At 37.7% G+C, this 20,908-nt stretch overlaps 2 protein-coding genes across 6 annotated transcripts in view; one reads left to right on the plus strand and one right to left on the minus strand.

Annotated features, from left to right (window-relative positions):
- The window catches only part of med23 (mediator complex subunit 23), an 85,900-nt gene extending 77,699 nt beyond the window's left edge, over positions 1 to 8,201 (minus strand). For 2 of the 4 annotated variants that reach the window (XM_021468405.3, XM_068215421.2), the window contains exons 1-5: positions 7,927 to 8,178; positions 7,209 to 7,240; positions 6,004 to 6,091; positions 4,805 to 4,929; positions 1,318 to 1,429 (exon numbers count right to left, since the gene is read on the minus strand). In XM_021468405.3, the coding sequence (XP_021324080.1) occupies positions 1,318 to 1,429; positions 4,805 to 4,929; positions 6,004 to 6,091; positions 7,209 to 7,240; positions 7,927 to 7,998 (429 nt within the window). In that variant the 5' untranslated portion in view covers positions 7,999 to 8,178. Of the gene's footprint in view, positions 1 to 1,317; positions 1,430 to 4,804; positions 4,930 to 6,003; positions 6,092 to 7,208; positions 7,241 to 7,926 lie in introns of all 4 variants that reach the window. The other 2 variants (NM_001431152.1, XM_005160335.6) reach the window with 2 other exon arrangements.
- Positions 8,202 to 13,492: 5,291 nt separating this feature from the next.
- The window catches only part of il20ra (interleukin 20 receptor, alpha), a 19,927-nt gene continuing 12,511 nt past the window's right edge, over positions 13,493 to 20,908 (plus strand). The window contains exons 1-3 of one of the 2 annotated variants that reach the window (NM_001079676.2): positions 13,493 to 13,678; positions 19,834 to 19,963; positions 20,500 to 20,705. In NM_001079676.2, the coding sequence (NP_001073144.2) occupies positions 13,627 to 13,678; positions 19,834 to 19,963; positions 20,500 to 20,705 (388 nt within the window). In that variant the 5' untranslated portion in view covers positions 13,493 to 13,626. The remainder of the gene's footprint in view (positions 13,679 to 19,833; positions 19,964 to 20,499; positions 20,706 to 20,908) is intronic. The other variant, XM_005160336.6, reaches the window with a different exon arrangement.

A 20,908-nucleotide genomic window follows, 5' to 3' on the forward strand; every position in this document is an offset into this window, starting at 1 on the left:
GGCATAATGTGGGAGTGTCTATTTGGGCGCGCTGACTTTCCAAGTCAAAACACACCCACACAGGAGAGAAAGTGACTGTGTTTACATGGACATCTGTAGTCGAATTATTTGCCAGATTATTAAATAATGGACTTTAACTGCAGTTTGGCTCTTTCATTCAGGGAATTCATTCATGTCCCTCGCGACAAACAAGATATTTGATTCGAGGATCTGCTCTAAGCGTGTATTTTTCATGCAATGGTTGATACCGCACGGCGAATGAGAGAAAAAAAAACTCAGCATTTCCCGGAAACTTAGATGCACTCGGCAGGTAGCGTCAGAAAGCCGCGTGTGTTATTCCGGTCACGAAATGCGGCGAAAATCCTACACGAGGTTAAAGTTTGGTTGTGGTGCTAACATGTTTGTACTCGGTGCAATAGTCAGTTCGATACGAACAAACTGAATAAACAAAGAGCACTGCTCGCTCACTTCCCAAATCTGTAGAGACAGGACAATCTCCAGCAACTAGAGTCGCGTCTTTATTAAGAGGAGACTAAAGCGAATCCGGATATCAGCGATTGCAGATGAGAACAGCTCTCAGGTAAACAATAATCCTCCTTAGACATGTAAGTTATTGTTGTCGAGCGTCGCGTACACTGTTAATCCACACGTGACTCCAGCTGAGCTCTCACAGAGAGAAAATGAAAACAAAACTTAACTGCAGCAAACTATAAAAGCAACACTTCACGCTTGTTTTGCCAACACAACGTGGCGTCTCTGTCGTCTAAACACTGTGACAGTAATGAATATTAATGAAGTTGCACAATAGAGCGTGCTGATTGGTTTGACCAAGCTTTACTCATGCATTAATGCAGCACACTGTAAGACGTAATAAGACACACTCTGGCACAGACGTCCAGTCTGCACGCTGGAATACACGCTATTATGTCATGACCGTGACGCAGCTTCAAAAATTCGTTTTAAACCGGATGTACAAATTCGCTTGAAATAACGCAAAAACAACCAATTTACACTTTTTAGTAAAATATATGTGTCCTAATAGTGTTTTTAGCAGTGTGGGACACATATACGACTGTCAACAGCTCAAAAATGTGTTTTGTGACCCTTTAATTAAATTAAAAACAATCCCTCCTCCATACTCTAGCATTAAATTCTCTGCCTATAAACAAGTTGCTTTGTATAATCAGCTCTTCTTGTGTGCATTGCCTCTTCGTGTTAAATCTCTGAATGCCTCCTCTGTTGTAAGTCCCTTCAGACAAAAGCATCTGCTGAATGACTAAATGTAAATGTAACTCGAGAGAGAGTTTGGATGTTCACCTTATAGTCGACTCCTCCGATGATTTTGCGGATGAGTTTGAAGGTCAAAGCCCAGAGTTGAGTCCGTTCCCACTCCAGACTGTCGGAGCTGATGAGAGCCTGACACACCATCCTGACAAACACAACACACAGATCATATAACTACTACTCGCTTCACCCCATCAACAAAAACTAAGGAGAGTTAGCGAACATTTCATCACTATTTTTTTTGTTATTTGTATATATATATATATATATATATATATATGTTCAATTAATAAATACACTTACCGGCCACTTTATTAGATACACCTGTCCAACTGCTTGTTAACACAAATTTCTAATCAGCCAATCACATGGCAGCAACTCAAAGCATTTAAGCATGCAGACATGGTCAAGACGATCTGCTGCAGTTCAAACTGAGCATCAGAATGGGGAAGAAAGGGGATTTAAGTGACTTTGAATGTGGCATAGTAGTTGCTGCCAGATGGGCTGGTCTGAGTATTTCAGAAACTGCTGATCTACTGGGATTTTCACACACAACCATCTCTAGGGTTTACAGAGAATGGTCCGTCAAAGAGGAAATATCCAGTGAGCGGCAGTTCTGTGGGCGCAAATGCCTTGCTGATGCCAGCGGTCAGAGGAGAATGGCCAGACTGGTTCCAGCTGATAGAATGGCAACGGTGACTACGTTTACATGGGCACCAATAATTCGATTTTAATGCGATTAAGACAATACCCTGATTAAGAGTCGACCATGTAAACAGCTATTTTTGATTAATTTAATTCGATTAAGGTCATAATCGAACTAAAGACAAATAAAATTAAGACATGTGGAGTATCCCGATTTTAGTCGCATTATTAAAGTGCATTACAGACATGTAAACACCTTAATCGAATTATTACCGTCATGTAGGGCGCACTCACACGCACACACACACACACACACATGGCTGTTTGACACTCTTTGCACCTACCGAGTCAGTGCAGACCACAGACACCTGCCTCGTGGAATGCGGAGCTTTTTTTTTCTTCCATTCAGCATGCGGTATGAACTTCCATTAAAACAACAGTCTTCCAGCAGCTCATAGTTGCATCCGTTTTATCACGGAGGGAAAGTGAAAGTGCCAAACCGCAGTTAAAGTTGACAAATTAATAATGAAACACCCGAAATTACATGAAACTCTGGAGGAAATGCGGATAGTGCGGTGACGCAATGACGTCAATCTAAGTATGTGCTATAACATGTAAAACGCGATCATGAAAGAAACATTCAAAAAGCAACTCACGTAAACGCCTTAATCGTATTATTGTCTTAATTAGATTAAAGCAAATAATTCGATTACTGATGTCCATGTAAACATAGTCAGTAACTCAAATAAGCACTCGTTACAACCGAGGTCTGCAGAAGAGCATCTCTGAACACACAACACGTCCAACCTTGAAGCAGATGAGCTACAGCAGCAGAAGACCACAGCGGGTGCCGCTTCGCTCAGCTATTAACAGGAAACTAAGGCTACAATTCACACAGGAAAATTCCCAATAAGTTTGATGTGTCACATGACCCTCTTCCTATTGAAAAAACAAAATTTGGATCCAAGATGGTCGACTTCAAAATGGCCACCATGGTCACCACCCATCTTGAAAAGTTTTCCCCTTCACATATACTAATGTGCCACAAACAGGACGCTAATATCACCAACCATTCCCATTTTATTAAGGTGTATCCGTATAAATGGCCCACCCTACCCTGTAGATTTTTTTTATTACTATACAGGGCTCGAAATTAACTTTTTTACTTGGTAGCACTGGTGCTCCCAACTTCAAATATTTAGGAGCACCAGAAAAAATTTAGGAGCACCCACCAAAAATGATTAAGCACCGCTGCAAATTGTATTTTAAGGGATTTATTGTATTTTAAAACAACATCCATTAGGACTAACAAAAAACAGAAACAACTATAACTATTGCTGAGATGACATTGATATTTGTGTGTAATAATTCCAAAATGAATGGTGAATAAATATAAAATATTAATGATGATGAAAATGACAATAATAGTAACAATGAATTACATTTGTCATCATCATGCTGCCTTGAATGTGCTTGAATGCAAGTTTTCTGCTATAAAAAGTCTGTTACTTTATGAAAAACAAATGTATAGTTTGCATCAAACAAAAATTAAGCACTGCAGTAAGAAATATTTATTTTGTACTGCTGTTTATATATGCATGTCAGTTTAATAAATAATATTTCTGCTACCAAAAAAAAAAAGATTATAATAAATAATTAAATTCAAGGCTGAAAGCTGCAAAACAGTCATCAGTAACTAAATAAAATATATATATATATATATACACCTCAAGAACGAATAGACAAAAGAAAGTAAGTAAAGTCTCACTTCTATCACTCTTAAGTTTTAGTTTCAGTTTGTGTAAATTTAAAGGTTCAGTCTGAGCTGATTTTTTTTTTTCTGTGTTAGTGGAAAAGCAGGCGAGTCAGCCGACCCAATTTATGAGCAGGTTGAGCAGGATTCTTGCGGTGACCACCGGCGGATTACCGCTGTTTGTTATGAGCCACAGTTTTAGTGTAAACTTAGTAAAGGCGAGCTTCTTTGGTGATGATATGTACAGTATTAGATTTGACTTTTAGCGGACATTTGCACTGAACACGCAGTGAATGCAACGCATCGAGATTCGATCGCTTTCTCCGAAAAGCACGTACTCGATTGATCTCAGCTGGCGGATCAATATTTACCACGTCATGATCTCTCATCTGCGCCTCAACTTTAGGTGGGGTTTGCAAACCTGCGTGCTTTAAGTCTTCACTCTTAAGCCGTTTGCATTTCCCGTGGTTATAAAAGTTCCTTCCCTGTCATCTGACAGCGGAATACCTTGCGTGATTGACAGCTAATATGAACCAATATAGCGGCAGCAGGGAAGAGCGATTCAGCACGTTTTTAGAAAAAATCAAAATAGGTCGCACTACAACCATTATCAGCAGTCGCACTAATGCTCCCATATACATTATGAGGTCGCATAGATTAATTTTCGGGCGCATATGTGACCAAAATGGTCGCAATTTCGAGCCCTGCTATATAAAATCAGCCCAATCAATTTAAACCTATGAATTTTTCCAAATAGAGCTAGTCAAGTCATCTGGTAAAATTGTATTCATATCACAATATATGTCGCAGAGAAACTAAATATTACAACGTCAGATTTTTCCAATTTCGTGCAGTCCTAGTCATAAGTGTAATTTTTTTTAACACTGAGATTTATACAGGGTGAACAACTCATCTTTCAGCTGATGTACGCTTTGTTAGGATAGGAGTTAGTTGAGGTTAAAGTCTGAATCATTTTAGTTTAACTGTTAAGAAATGGAAAAGACCATGCTGTTTGTCCTGGGTTGAGTTGCATTTCTACTAGTGTTCTTAGCAATATGGTGTGTGTGTGTGTGTGTGTGTGTGTGTGTGTGTGTGTGTGTGTGTGTGTGTGTGTGTGTGTACCTGGGTGGCAGCAGGCTGGTCTCCACCGCCATGGCCAGACAGTCGTAGAGGAAGGCGATGCGTTTGGGGCTGTGCTGACCATGAATGAAGCGCACGATCCACTGCACACACTGCTCATGAGACTCCTGCAAGGACACCAACACACACACCGCACATTTACAGCTCACACAACATCTCTTCTCCCTGACTATCAAAAACTACAATGTTTTAATTCCTGTATACACAGGTGAAGTCAGAATTACTAGCCTTTAAATGTCACTTTAAGCTGTATAGAAGTGTCTTGAAAAATATCTAGTCAAATAATATTTACTGTCATCATGGCAAAGAGAAAACTAAATCAGCTATTAAAGATGAGTTATTAAAACTATTATGTGCAGAAATGTGCTGAAATAAATCTTCTCTGCATTAAACAAAAATTGGGAATAAAAATAAACAGGGGGTCTAATAATTCAGGGGAGGACAAATATTCAGGGGGGCTAATAATTCTGACTTTAACTGTGTGCGTTTATTTATTCTCATATTGAGAATACCGCGCTAAAACTTCACATAATTAAATCACAATATCAGTCAGAAAAGTCACAATTAGATAATTATGTGAAATCTTGCAACACTTATACTTCTTTTATAAAGCAGCTTTATGCAATATTGTGATACACAAAGCAAACATGGACCCTTGTGAAGCTGTTTTCCAAAGGGAGATTTAACAAACAACACCTTGAAAAATATGTACATGAAATAATGCAAACATAAGTAAACAAATGCTAAATGCAGGATCAAAAAATTGCAACCTTAGTTTTTTTTAGCTCATTTTATCAAAACTCTTTTGTTTTTACCAATAATGTTGGTCACTATAAACACTTTGGGCTCTATCCTAATGATCTAGGCACAAAGTCTAAAGCGCAGGGCACAAAAGCATTAAGGGCGTGTCCGAATGTCTGTCTATCTATTTATCCGTGGGTGTGCGTGTGTGTTTGTGCAACAGAATGTGTGTGTGTGTGTGTGTGTGTGTGCGCGTTCATATGGGTATGCGTGTGTGTGTGTGAGTGCAAGTGTGTGCATATGAGCAACTGTGAGCAAGTCTGTGTGTGTGTGCACGCGAGATTAAAAGTGTGCATATGAACAAGTGTATGAGAGATTCTGAGTGTGTGAGTGGGTGCATGTGTGAGTGTGTGTGTGTGTGTGTGTGTGTTGATTCTGACCTGCGGCAGGGTACTCCAGAACTGCCTAAAGGCTCCTAAACAGCTTGTGAGTTTGGTCTTCTCATCCTCAGGGCTGTCCATGAACATGCTGCGCACACACACACACATATGCATAATTTAGGTATCCATTATCACTTATAAGTGTGCATTTTAGGGCTGCACAATATCTCGCAAAAGTATCGTTCTCCTGATGATTATATATTTAATATACAAATCATAGACGTGTCATAAATTACATTTATATGATGCATTGGTTGTTTATGTAAATTTGACCAATCAGATGGGGCCTTACTATCTTTAGTCCCGCCTCCCCAGTAGTTGTTGTTCTGCTATTGGCTAAAAGCTGAACCCAGAGCTAAAACTGAATACTAGTGGGTGGAGTAGAGTCAAGAGAGGAAAGTAACAACAGCCTGTCAGGTGATCTTCGCAGGTTTCCACTTCTTCATTGGGCTCTTTTTTAATGATCTAGGTGCAAAGTCTAAAGCTCATGGCACAAAAGCATTAAGGGCATGTCTGAATCCACTTACGCACTGCGCCGCGGCGCACAGTCTAACAAGGTTAAGCTTATTCTCTTAATGAGTTCTGAGTGTGTTTTGAGCATAACGTGTAATAAACCTATCAGAGTCTCTTCTCTCATTCCCTTTAAGAGTCAGTTGCGTCGTGTTATGGTGGATTTGCTATTTACATGGCGGACTTTGTAAGAGGAAAAACTGAACACTACACTAGCGAGAAAACAGTTAAACAGAGCATCTGCAGCGAGAGGATAAAGAACGAGCCTCCTCCATTCGGCCTCTTTACTTTCTCTTTACTTTTACTCCTTTACTTTGGTGGAGGAATCTCACTCCACTGAACACATCCATTAGCCCACTACATCCATTAGCCCACTACATTTAGTCTGTTTAGCACAAAGATGTGTTTCAAAACTATTTCTAAATTCAGTTCTAATCTCCAGCAAAGGAATAAATGAACAATAATAACCAAGTGTGGTCAGAAAACCAGTTATATCAAGCACACGTACTGTTCTTATGCCCCATATGGTGATGCAGACGTCTCCAAAACCACACAGATTGACACGTCTACACTAGTTTTTATTACACAAATATAAATATGCAGATAATAAATAATAATTAATATTTAACATTCCAGTATCGTGCAGCCCTTGTGCGTTTTCGCTCTATAATATGGTGTTTTATTAGTCTACTCACCCAGCAAACGCCTCCTCGATCACCTCCGTTTTCTGACGTAAACAAAACAGTTGAAAGTTAAAATGTGTACATTAGTCTGACATCAGTTAGCCGTTATACATGAGACTGTGCTGTGTACAGCTTAGCTAGTGAGGTAAAGTTATTTTATATTCACACATTCGCTCAGTGAGAACTTCTGACATGCTCCCTGTGTTGTTTACCATGGTGATTTGAATATTCGGTCTGAAATAGCTTGCAAGTATGACCTGAAAACAACATTAGCACTATTTAATTGACTGTGAACAGCGTTGTGCTTTGATAGTCATTGGCTGCCAATATGATTTCGCTATTTAAAGTTTGCAAATTATACTTTTCGGAAATAATATATATATTTTTTAAAAGTCCAAATGTGCGAATATAAAATCAACTTTACCCTAATGGTGCGGTTATCACTTTGAGATTGAGAAATTTAGGTAAATTTGGTTTTATATTCGGACATTCAGACTTTCTCCTTAATAATATAATTTTAGAAAAGTATTATTTGTAAACTCTAAATAGTGAAATCATATTAGCAGCCAATAACTATCAAAGTACAACACTGTTCACAGTCAATTAAATAGTGCTAATGTTGTTTTAAGTCATTTAAATCTGATTTCAGACCCTATATTCAAATTAACACAGTAGATAATATATAGGGAATGTTAAATGAAGGAATGTGCGAATATAAAACCAACTTTACCTCAATGATTGAGATGTGACTGCTGCTGTTGTTGTTACTGTGATGAATGGATGAGAAGTGTGTGTGCTGCATCACCCACCACTACATCCTCAAAGATGCTCTGCAGCTGAGTCTCCATCGGGACCGCCATCACGAGCACACACCTTCACGCACACTCATACGTCCATGTCTGAAATGAAAGTGTGCGCTGTAGTTTTTAATTAACGCTGAATGAGGCTCTGATGAACACAACAGAAGAGCAGCGCCAGAACTGAAACACCAGAAGCTTGAGCGTCGCTGAAAACATTCCGGCAGGAACACACACTCACAACACCATGGTTCCGACATTGTCGAACAATCTGTTTAAAAGATTTTCTTGTCTTGCTCTCTGGCATGTGGTATATTGTAATTTAGTTACATGTGTTTATAATAATAATAATAATAATAATAATAATGTTTTCAGCCATCAGCCTTCCTGAATTTTTTGCCCCCTCCCCCCACTTTGAGGACTTTGCAAAGACACAGGACACATCTAAAAAAACTCCAGACAATATATTAACATGAGAGACATGCAAACTTTTCCATGATAGATATACATTTTCAATGACACATCTTATATTTAAACTTTGCGTCTCATATAATTGAACTACATGTATTGTATTTCAATACATCAATACATTATCGAAGACTAGTTTAGGGCTGAAATTGAATGTTTATTTAACAATATTAAGACCGTTTACACCAAGCAAGCACCATTTGTGTAGTTTTAGTTTTACTTTTTGCACTACGCCCATGTAACCAGCAGATGTCCTCAGTGTGCTGCGGTTAGTCTGTCTATCTAACCAATCAGTCAATCCGTTAAGTTAAAAGCAGAAGTTTACATACGCTGTATAAAAAGGCCCACAACCATTTCAGATGTTAATGTGACTAAAGTTTTTGTAGAATAGTATTTAAGGAAAAGCTCAAACACACTGCTTCCTTGAGTGACAACATGGGAAAATCAACAAGCCAGAATCAACAAGAAAGCCAGATTACAATTTGCTAAATTACACTGGGAAAAAGACTCATGTTTGGAGACATGTCCTGTGCTCTGATGGAGCTGAGATTGAACTGTTTGGCCATAATGACCAGTGTTACATTTGGAGGATAAAGGGGAAAGCTTACAAGCCTAGGAACACCATCCCAACTGTGAAGTATGGGGCGGCAGCATCATGTTGTGGGGCTGTTTTGCTGCAGGAGGGACTGGTCCACTTTACGGCATAGATGGCATCATGAAGAAAGAACATTATGTGGAAATACTGAAGCAACATCTCAGGGCATCAGCCAGGAAATTAAAACTTGGCCACAAATGGCTCTTCCAAACAGACCATGACCCTCAGCATCCTGCTAAATGAGTTCAAATGTGCTTTAAGGACAACAGAATGGATGTTTTGGAGTGGCCATCACAAAGCCCTGACCTCAATCCTATAGAAAATTTGTGGACAGAGTTAAAGCTTGTCTGCATCCGCTGCATAACACATATGCTGGAATAGTTGGCGGTTCATTCGGCTGTGGTGACCCCTGATAAATTAGAGACTAAGCTGAAGGAAAATGAACGAATGAACTGTACTTTTACTTAGATGTCTGTATTTCCCTCATTAAATCATATCTGAAATCGTTAAACTTTGTCACTGTCCTGCAAACCATTATTTATACATCTGACAGTGAGAATGAAAGACAATCGCATGTAGTAGGCTGTAACTCAAAATATGTAGGCTGCAAAACAACATAGGGAAAATGCTTTGAAAACTGTTCCGCCAACATTACTCTGTATAAGAAACTCAAACAGGTTTGGAACAAGCAGAGGATCTGTAAGCAATGGCTGAGTTTTCATTTTGGGTTGAACTCATTCATTCATTAATTTTTTTGTCGGCTTAGTTCCTTTATTAATCCGGGGTCGCCACAGCGGAATGAACCGCCAACTTATCCAGCAAGTTTTTACGCAGAGGATGCCCTTCCAGCCACAACATCTCTGGGAATTGGGTTGAACTGTATTACTCAAATGTAATATGCCACAATAACAGATTTGTAAAATCACTTCCCTTACATCGTGTAAGACAAAAGAACAGATCTTTTGTACTTCAGGCTAATTTTTTCACTTTCAGATCCATGAAAGAGGAACTAAAGCGCTGTTATGGGGACCTAACACAATGATGAGAACTAACGCTAACCCACAAAACCGACACGGTCAATTGACCTGAATCAGAAGGCCATTAGCACAGTTTTAGTCAAAGTAAACAAAGCGTACTGAAAATAGTCTTCCACACAGAAACAGATGGATGAGGCGTACAAATTGCCATTCAGGCAATGAAGTCACACCTGTAAAACCAGTCTGCTGACATACCGTAATGCTATACTGCTAACTGCTAACTAACTTAAGGAGAAACAATAACAATGAAGACGTTTATTAATCAGAATGTAAGACTTAAAAATATATATTGGCAATCCCAGCTAGGAAAATTCATGTGGCTCAAATCCGGCCCACATACCACATGGAATGATGGCACTTGAGTGGTCCGCTCCTGTTTGCCTGATCTGGGCCACAAATAAGCCATAGCAATACCACATCCCTGCTGAAAAATCCAGCTTAAACCAGCCTAGGCTGGTTGGCTGGTTTTAGCTGGTTGACCGGCCTGGTTTTAGAGGGGTTTTGGCCATTTCCAGGCTGGTTTCCAGCCATTTCCAGCCTGGTCTTAGCTGGTCAGGCTGGGAGATGACCAGCTAAAACCAGCTTGACCAGCCTAGCCAAGCTGGGAGTCCAGCCAAAACCAGCTATATCCAGCTTAAACCAGGCTGGTCAAGCTGGTTTTAGCTGGATTTGGCTGGTAATTTTCCAGCCTGACCAGCTAAGACCAGGCTGGAAATGGCTGGAAACCAGCCTGGAAATGGCCAAAACCCCTCTAAAACCAGGCTGGTCAACCAGCTAAAACCAGCCAACCAGCCTAGGCTGGTTTAAGCTGGATTTTTCAGCAGGGATATTAGCCGGATTTCAACCAAATGAACCAGAACTGACCCTATACTGGGCCACAGTTTGCTTTTATCCTGGCCCAGACTCGTCCCCACAACAGACACTTACATCTGGACCACATACTGAATGCAATGATGGCTCTAGGACGATCTGCTCCTGTTTGACAGATCTGGGCCACAAATATGACAAAGCAATACCACATATCAGCCAGAATTCAACCAATTAAACCAGAACTGATCTTATTGTGGGCCACAGTTTGCTGATTTCTGGCCCAGATCTGGCCTAGTACTTCTAATAATGGATTAAACATTGATCACAGGTTGTGCTCTGCCTCATTTTGTTTGCTGTAATGAACAAACTTTTCAAGTTCTTAGTTACAGCAGCCCAAAAGAAAATTTATATTAAGAGGTTCAGGGCTATGAGCCCAACTAAAGCAAACACTTTTCTCCATGATGGTGACTTTAGTCTATGTGGTCCACATATGTTTTAAAATAACTGGGCCACATTTGCCATATCTTCTTTGGGCCACTATTGGCTCAAATCCTCATTAGCCATAGTTTACTGTGCTGAATATTCGCCAAAAGCGGCCCATATTTGTTTTAAGATAATTGGGCCTCATTTTTTCATATATTCTCTGGGCCACTGTAGGCTAACGGCTGCATTAGCGAGAGTTTACTGTGCCGAATATTCGCCAAAAGTGGCCCACATTTGTTTTAGGAGAATTGGGCCTCATTTGCCCTATTTTTTCTGGGCCACTTTAGGCTCACAGCCGCAATAGCCAGAGTTTACTGTGCCACATTTTTGCCAACTATGGCCCACATTAGTCCTCCATCATTTGGGTCAAATTGGTAAATTTTCTATCTGGGCAACATAACTGCCTAAAGTGGCCCACATTTGTATGCTATCTGGGTTATAAGTAAACTGTTAGGTTGTTGTTAGGGTTAGTTTAAGTGTTGAAATGTTCTTGCTAAGTTTCTTTTAGTCAGTTAAATGTCTGTTGCAGGAGCAGTCTCAACAGATATTAAGCAGACAGTCTACTAAAACTCAAATTAAAAGAATTTGGCACGTAGTTGCAAACTTTTAGTCAACAAAATGTGCGATAGGGACTATCAAAAAAAAGTGTAACCCACATATTGTAAAATGGTGCATAGCATTAAAATTATTTTTAGGCTAAATGATCATTAGGCCTGTCATTAAACTTACATTTTGGGTTTATCATGTTTTATTAATTGTTTTGTGTATTATATCTGAAATGTAAACTTGCTATTTTATTGACAAATTTCTTTGGTTGTTTTGTTAGAATAGTATAGGCATAGGATGATAACTGGTCTTAAGATTTACCATGGTTTTGAAAAGTCAAGGTTTTAAAACCGTAAAAAAATTCTGTTATATCATTTAGGTATTTGTAATTTTTTTAATGACTATTTTATTGAGGTTTTTTTAGAGAACACAGTATCTACAGCAGAAAAGGACCCTCCACATCAAAGGCTATTAATCCATGATTTAGTAAACATATAAAAAACATATTGCTTAAACCAACATGCAGCATGCTATAGACCTGAACAGTGCAATGACTTACTTTATATCCAGAGAAAAGAAAGACCTCCAAAAATACCTTTTCAAGCTGTGAAGAAATCTATGTTTTTGAAACCAATGAAGAGAGCAGAAGTCAATGATTTATTTTACCTGATATGTTTATTGTTTTTAAATATTTTTAATGTAAAAAACATGTTCAATGTCGAAAAATGTTTTGTTTTTTACCTAGACATTTATAAAGAATATATTTTAGAGCAGTAATCACAATGGCGTGAAACAATTTACCCAAGGTTAACACACCGTCAGAATCTTATTCCGGCCCATGCCTATAGTATATACTTTATATATTTCATATGTTTTACAATGAAAACACATCGCTCTGCTACTGCTAATATCTTAAGGAGAAACAATACAATAAAGACGTCTATTTTTCAGAATAAGCTATTAAACATATTTTAAGCAGTGCAAAGCATTAAAGTTAGCATATTATTATTAATTAGTTTGCGTTGTTCCTATATATACCTACTCACTATTTATGTTGTTGCTAAATATTTGCGTATTATATCTGAAATCTGAACTGTAAACTTTAATTTAATTTTTCTTAGGATTGCTAGAATTATAGCCTATATGTTGTTGTTTACAAACAAATACTGCACTTCTACAGCTAAGTGCTAATACCTCGTGAAGAAACAATAGCAATAAACACGTTTATTATTAGATATATTCAGTGTTTGGACCTTTTTACAGTCATTGGTTTGGACTTTCAGCAGTGAAAATTAACCACACTGAACTGAATTAAACTGAACTTCAGCCTTTAAACGTGGATTGAGAGAGTTTCAATTTATTAGAACTTCTATGTTAAGCTGCTTTGACACAATCTACATTGTAAAATCGCAAGAGAATTAAAGATTAATTGAATATTCAAATTAAAGATATCGCTGTTTGGGGCTCATGAATATTAATTAGGTGGCGTCGGCGTTGCGTATCCGCTTCTCTGATTGGCTCCGGCAAGGTCACGTGCCGCCCAGCAGCGCACTTCAGTTCAGTTCGCGAACACCTGAGCAGAAGAAGATGGACTTTGAGAGACGGCAGTGTGTTGAAAACTTCTCCAGCTTCATGTAGAGCAGAAAACACAGCTTAAAAAACAGAAAACCCGGCAGAATGCCAGCACTTCAGCGATGGATGTAGTTTTATCGATCTGTCTGTGTTTTCTCCTCAGAGCGCTGTCAGGTAAATCTGTTTATTCTCGTTCTCCAGTCTGAGAGCGCCGTTGGAAAATATGTAAATGTGTCTGATACGTTTATAACAGTTATTAAATTATCATTAAAGCTGTTATATGATTATTAAATATTCAGAAATGAGAACCTGGACCACAAAACCAGTGTATTATTTTATATTGAGAGAGTATACGTCGACTGAAAGCTGAATTGATAGACTTTTCACTCATGTAATACGGTTTTATTATTGGACAGTACGTTAACTTATTGAATAAGTCTTGAGTCTGAGGCTTTAGAAAGAAACTAAACATTGAGGATATCGTGTTTAAAGTTGTCAGAATGAAGTAACAATCCATATTACTAATACAGTTTGACATATTTACTGGAAATTTACAAAATATTTTAATAGAACACGTTGTTTTGTTTACTCAATATTCAAATGTTTTTTGACTAACGTTAGATAATTTTATACAAAGTACTTTTGATTATTGGCACAAATATATGCACTGAAAGATGAAGTTATTTAAAGATGATTCTTTGTATTTACATTTTTTTTAAAGTGGTTGTAAACAATTTATTTGGGCTGAAATTAAACAAAGTTGAACATGACTAAATTGAATTTGTTTGTTTAAATTCAACACACATATGTTTACAGATATTTGTTTGCAACAATTTTGCACACGTTATTTTTTTCTGTGAAGTTTTTATACTGTCATTTCAGGCCTGTAGCCAGGGGGGTTCGGGTGGTTCGAAAGACCCACCCCTCAATGACAAAGGTCCAGAATATGTCCCATACATGAGCTCATTTGTCTTATTTTGACTGCTATGCCATCATAAATAGTGAAATTAATCCATTAAAAAGGCTTTAAGACCAAGCAAAATCCTATATTCAAATTAATTTGAAAACTAATATGGCTATTTTTGTTATCCATGAATTTTCAATCAAATCAAATGTATTTATTTATTTTTTTTTACAAGAGAGGCTAGAAAGATTGTGCAGCCCTTTTATTATTATTATTATGTTTTAATTTTTTATTATTCAAATAGCCAAAATGACTGGGACTGAGGACAGTTAAATGCTCTGGCCAGTTTGTAGGCTACATTAGGCTACAGTTTTTTAATTTAAAACTTTAACAGGTTTCTATTTTTTTTTTTAATGATTTATGATGTAATGAATTTGTATTTTAAAAATAATTATTTATTTAGTTTTCTTTATTCTAAATTCTTGGAAATGTTTTGGTCATTAAATGTCATTTTGATGACGATCTAACAAGCTTATCCAGCTAAAATAGTGCTTAAAATCTCACTAAAATACAGTATTTAAATCATACATTGTAAATAAGATGAATAACTTCAAAAAGGTCCACATTGAGAAAAAAAGAACCACCCCTTATACCAGGCTGCAGTGTTTTCTTAATAAATCATGTTCATAAATCAAGTGGCATGTTTTTACAATATGTTTAGTAGTATCTAGTAGTATTCTTCCCCCTTTTTTTTTACTGTGGTTTATTTTGTAAATTTGATCATGAAGTGCTGTTTTTACTGTGTTTATGAAGCAATTATAGTAAAATAAAATAAAAAATTATCCTGGTCTTTTTTTATTACAAACAATTAGGTTCCTCCAAGACTATTTTTATTGTCTTAAAATGGCTCTAATGCCAACTAATATTTCTAATACCAACACACTTTTATCTATTTTGGTTTTATGGATGTTTAGAAATCACTTTAACACAGTCTCTTAACTATTAGTTGTTGTTTTTTCTTTAAAATACATATCACACTTTACAATAAGGGTTAATTTATTATGCTAATATTGAACAATACTTGAATTTGTGCTGCATTTATTAATAATTAAACATTTACTATTGAATTAATAAAATCCACAGTTTTGAATTTTAACATTAGTTAATGCACAATAAGTTAACGCTGATTAACAACTCTAATGCCATTAATTAACATTAACAAAGATGAATTAACACAGTAATAAATGTGTTGTTCATTGACTATTTTATTAAACTTATAGACATGAACTAATGCAACAATATTGTAAAGTTTTAGTAAAATGCATATGATCTTCCAACTCTAAAATCTCTCTCACATTTCTATTTTTATATTCATAATGATCATATTACAAACATGTTTTTGTTAGATTATTGCTTTGTAAGATTCTTTGGTTAAAAGCTTCTGCCAGTTTTATTGTCATTTTATGTTTTATTATGATTCATTTATAGTAGTTTTTTATTTCTATATTTTATTGTTTATTTTAAGGTAATTTTAAAATAATTTAAGGCTCAATTTCACAATATTTGTTTACTTGCTAATATAAAATTGTATAAAAATTTAAGCTTTTAAAGAGCTTTTCACAATAACTGTGGTGTTTGTTTATTTTTATTTTAGATTTAAATGTAAAATATTTTTTGAGTTTTAAAAAGAAATAAAAAATAAATATCACGGGATTTGTTTTGTTTGTTTGTTCATTTTTATTTTAGATTTAATAGTAAAATATTTTTAGAGTTTTAAATTAAACAAATTATTTCGGCAGTATTTGTTTATTTTTATTCTTGATTCATTTGTCGTTCTGCATCATCATTATGTCATAAATGTGTTCAATTTGATCTCTTTTAACCTGATGTCGAGTAACAACAGGAAGCAGTTTCACCTGTTAGCCCTGTTGTGCCTCTTCCTGTGGTTTAGAAAAATCTGATTTATTTTAACAATGCTTGATCTGAACGCTGCGTTTCCTGCTTAGGCTCTGAACACTGGAGACAATCCATTAAGTGAAGATTCACATGCCAATGTGGGGTGTGTGCATAAACTGTAAAAAAAAAATCTATTAATAAATAGTGTCCGTATTTTGTGATTGACAAGTGTTATCTGGTTTGTTGGCCATTGGGAATTGCATAATGAAATGTTGATCTCTGCTCTAGTGTTGAATTTTGTGAAAAGGTGACTTTCATTGACCTTTTAGTCATTTGAAATAATATAATGTATAATAAATAATACATAGAGAAATAAGTAACAATATGCATTAAGTAATAAGTAGGCCCACACAGAATCTGCGCGTGCATATTTTCCGCAGATTTTTAGCCCATCAGTAATTCTGTTTATTTACTTGAGTAAATCTAAGTTTATTCAGTTTTTAAATTAATTACAGAAATATTATTGCCTAATATGAAAATGTTCATCTGATTTATGCACAATACAGGTTGCATTTTAAACATTAAATAAAAGTTTAAAATATATTATTTTTTGTTTTACATATTGATGTTTTAGTCATGATACTCCCAAAATAATTCCACAGAAATCCGCACATTTTTACCAAAATTATCCGCAGAAATAGCAAAAAATGTCTGCACATTCCGTCTGGCCCTAGTGATAAGCAATATTACACTCAATTGCAAGCATGCAGACAGAAACGTGAATGACAGCATTGTGAGAAAGTAGCCATCAAGTCATCTCACAGAATCTCAATGGGATTAAGGTCTGGGCTTTGAATTGGCCATTCTAAGACTCTCAGTTTCTTAGTTTTCATGCAGTCCTTGGTTGCTTTTCTGGTATGTTTTGGGTCGTTGTCATGGTCCAGTTCTGCTTCAGCTTTAATAGGGTATATGCCAAAGCATGCTAATGGGACTTTTAATTTGCCAGTAGCCTGGGTTAAGTGCTTCCGGCGAACTGTATGCAATGGAAAAACCGCTGCGTTTAAGGTCTGTTTTCTTTAAAAATCAGCAATCTCCACTGGCTGAGTGATATCCGATATAAAGTGGGTCTCGGATTGTACAAGAAGCACTGCATTAAATTACATTTTCCCCCCGCCATGTCTTTATAATAAGAGCATTTATTTCACCCCAGTATATTTAATAGTTTATGCGCTAGCCTGCCGATTCTGACGAGAGAGTGCGAGTAAACCGCGTTTTGTCTCGTTTTACCCTTGAGCAACTTAATGAATTCCAAAGTTTATTTAACTGAATGTATTTTAATGACATTACAACATTGATGCTTTAAAAGGAGCCGTATAAAATGGAAAAAAGTTTACAATAACAGAACACCGGAGGTTTATCAGTATGGGAAAAACACTAACTCGTCATATACCCTATTATGTATCTGACACACTGTAGAATTCATGATGGATTCTTTGATGGTCAGCCATGACGCTTTCACCTCCATGCTTCACAGTTGATATGAGGTTCATTTCCTGGAATGCTGCCTTCGGTTTAACTTTACGTCAAACATGTTGTCTGTTTTAGTGTCCCAATAATTTAATTTTAGACTCATCTGTCAAAAGAACATTATTCCAGAAGTCCTGGTCTTTGTCAACTTTGTCTCAGGCAAACTTCAGTCTGGCCTTGATGTTTCTCTTAGAGAGTAATGGTTTTCTCCTTGCACACCTCCCATGCAAGTTAAATGTGTGCAGTTTCTTTCTGATTGTAGAAGCATGCGCTTTCACATAGCCTGCTGAGACCTCTTTTACCATGTTGTGGTTTGCCCTCAGGTTGAACTTGCCGGGTGGGATGACCAGACCTGGGCATGTTGGCTGATAATTTGAAAGACCTTCAAATTATATAGATTGTAGACATTTAGATTATTTAGATTATTTTACATACAGTGGAATGGCTCACTTCAAAATCTTTAGAGATCTTTTTTTGAAGTCCTTCCTAGATTTGTAGGCTGCTGTGTTTTTCTGAAAGCCTCAGACAGCTTTTGCTGTCACTATGCAGGGCTCAACAATAAGGACTGCTTGATGGCCTGGGGCCAGCTTGAGAGACGATTGGGACAGTAGACAAGATCCTTACTGGCCCGATTGGGCCAAGCGTCACTAAAGTTAATTTTGCTTGCGACAGTACGATCATTTGTTAATTGTGATATAACCGGGCTCGGATCGTATTGCTTTCTCACTACAATCGATCCGCACCAGAGTTCGTTTCAGTCGAGCCGAGACCATCTCATTCAAGAGATCTCGGAGCGATTGTTTTGGCGCGGATCTGAACGCAATTGGTGGTTTCACTTATGCCAAACGAACCACGCTAACTGGGTAAACGAGACAGGTTCCGAAACAAAAGTCTAGGTGTGAAAGCACCCTGAAGCAGCAGTGCCGTGACAGTTTTGGCACTGGGTCTACGTTTGCAACGCTGCACACTTAATTAATGTGACAATGCATTGATAAAGACCAAAAACACATTGAATGACCGTAAAAAGCTATTTTACCCAATAAATGCATCAATAAAATCCACAGATTTTTATATAGTCAATCAAATCAACTTTTAAAACGGCAGCAAATATGCATTTAGGCCCAAACTACAAATCCAAATTTAAAATAATTTTAGTTTTAAACTAGTGGCATTTTGAAATCAATGAATGCAAATCGTGATAACCATGAAACCGAGATTATTTCTTAGACTATAATCGTACAACCAAAATTTATAATCGTTACATCCCTAGTTGTGGCTGCTGTACGCTATGCATTATATACAGGAGCGCACATGCGTCTTCGGTCCTGTCAGACGTGGTGCGCAGTCTCATTCCTATATAGCAGAGAGTGTCTGTGAGAACTCTACCACGCGCGATTCAGAGAGCAGAAGTTTGTAATCGCGTGACCAAGTAGAGACAGAAATCACATGCCATTGTGTAAATAAGATATTACATACGGCTATTTATCTTGTTTATTAAAGAAGTTCTGATCTGGTGCTATATATAAAATACAATTAACTTGACTTTAAAGGGGGTGGGGAAAGCCGTTAGGGGGGCGGGGCAAACACTGAGATGCTGGCGGCAACATCATACTGCCCCCGTAGCGTTCGTTTTAAAGATGAGATGCAGCCATATGGAGCTCTGCCTACATAATTCGCGCTCTCCAGAAATGTATACTTGGGAACGTTTTCACAATGAGCCTCAATTGCTGAATTTTCTTAACTTGTCAAGTTAACCTAATTCACCTAGTGAAGCCTTTAAATCTTTAAATCTTTAAGTCACTTTAAGCTGAAAACTCGCATCTTGAAAATAATCTAGTATAATATTATATACTGTCATCATGTCAAAGATTAAAGAAATTAGTTATTAAACTATTGTTACTGTAAATATGTTGAAAAGGATGTATGTGAAAAAAGGATGAAATGTTCACAGGAGAGCTGCTAATGTAGTCTTGAACTGTATGTTGATCTTTCAACTCAACAGCGTCATCTGCTGATGGACCGCCTGAGCCGCGAGACGTCCACTTCTACTCGGAGAGTTTGAGGAACGTGGTGAAGTGGACGGCAGGACACGGATCTCCCAGCGACACCGTCTACACTGTGGAGTACGCCATGTGAGTGAGAAATAAAACACACTCACAGTCTCAGCAAACACACATTCTTCAGCTCTTTAGCTTCCCAACCCTGTTCCTGGAGGCACACCTACAGTACATATTTTGGATGCCTACTTGATCTGAATCAATGCTCTATATATAGGTAATTGGTGGCGCAGTGGGCAGTGCTGTCGCCTCACAGCAAGAAGGCTGCTGGTTTGAGTCCCAGCTGGCCAAGTTGGCATTTCTGTGTGGAGTTTGCATGTTCTCCCTGTGTTGGCGTGGGTTTCCTCTTGATGCTCCGGTTTCCCCCACAGTCCAAACACATGCACTGTAGGTGAATTGGATAAGCTAAATTGGCCGAACTGTATGAGTGTGTAAAAAGTTTGTATGGGTGTTTCCCAGTACTGGGTTGCAGCTGGAAGGGGATCCGCTGTGTAAAACATATGCTGGAATAGTTGGCGGTTCATTCCACTGTGGTGACCTCTGATATAGAGACTGAGCTGAAGAAAAATGAATGAACGAATATACTCAACATTAATGCTGTTTTCCTGCAGTTACGGGGATGCGGATGAGAAGATACCCGAGCAGGTGAGATGGAGGCCGGTGGATCAGTGCATCTCCGTCTCTCAGACTGAATGTGACGTGTCTCAGGAGACGTTTGACCTGCGGGACGAGTACTTCGCAAGAGTCCGCGCTACCAGCAAACACGGGCAGTCCGTCTGGAGCGAGAGCATCGGCAGATTCAGACCACTGTCAGACAGTGAGTGACTGCCTTGGATTTTGGTCCTTTTTAAAAAAAAGTTTGGGCACTTCTGCTTTTAACGCTTCCTAACAGTTTGATGCATGTCTTGAGGTAGTTCAGTACGGTGCAGCTTGATTGGACAGGAATCACAGGACTGATTTTTGTAATCCCCATAGACAGGAAGTATGCGGTTTCGGACGCAGCAAATATTTTTTACTCAT

This window comes from Danio rerio, chromosome 20, assembly GCF_049306965.1.
Source record: "Danio rerio strain Tuebingen ecotype United States chromosome 20, GRCz12tu, whole genome shotgun sequence".
NCBI lineage: Eukaryota > Metazoa > Chordata > Actinopteri > Cypriniformes > Danionidae > Danio > Danio rerio.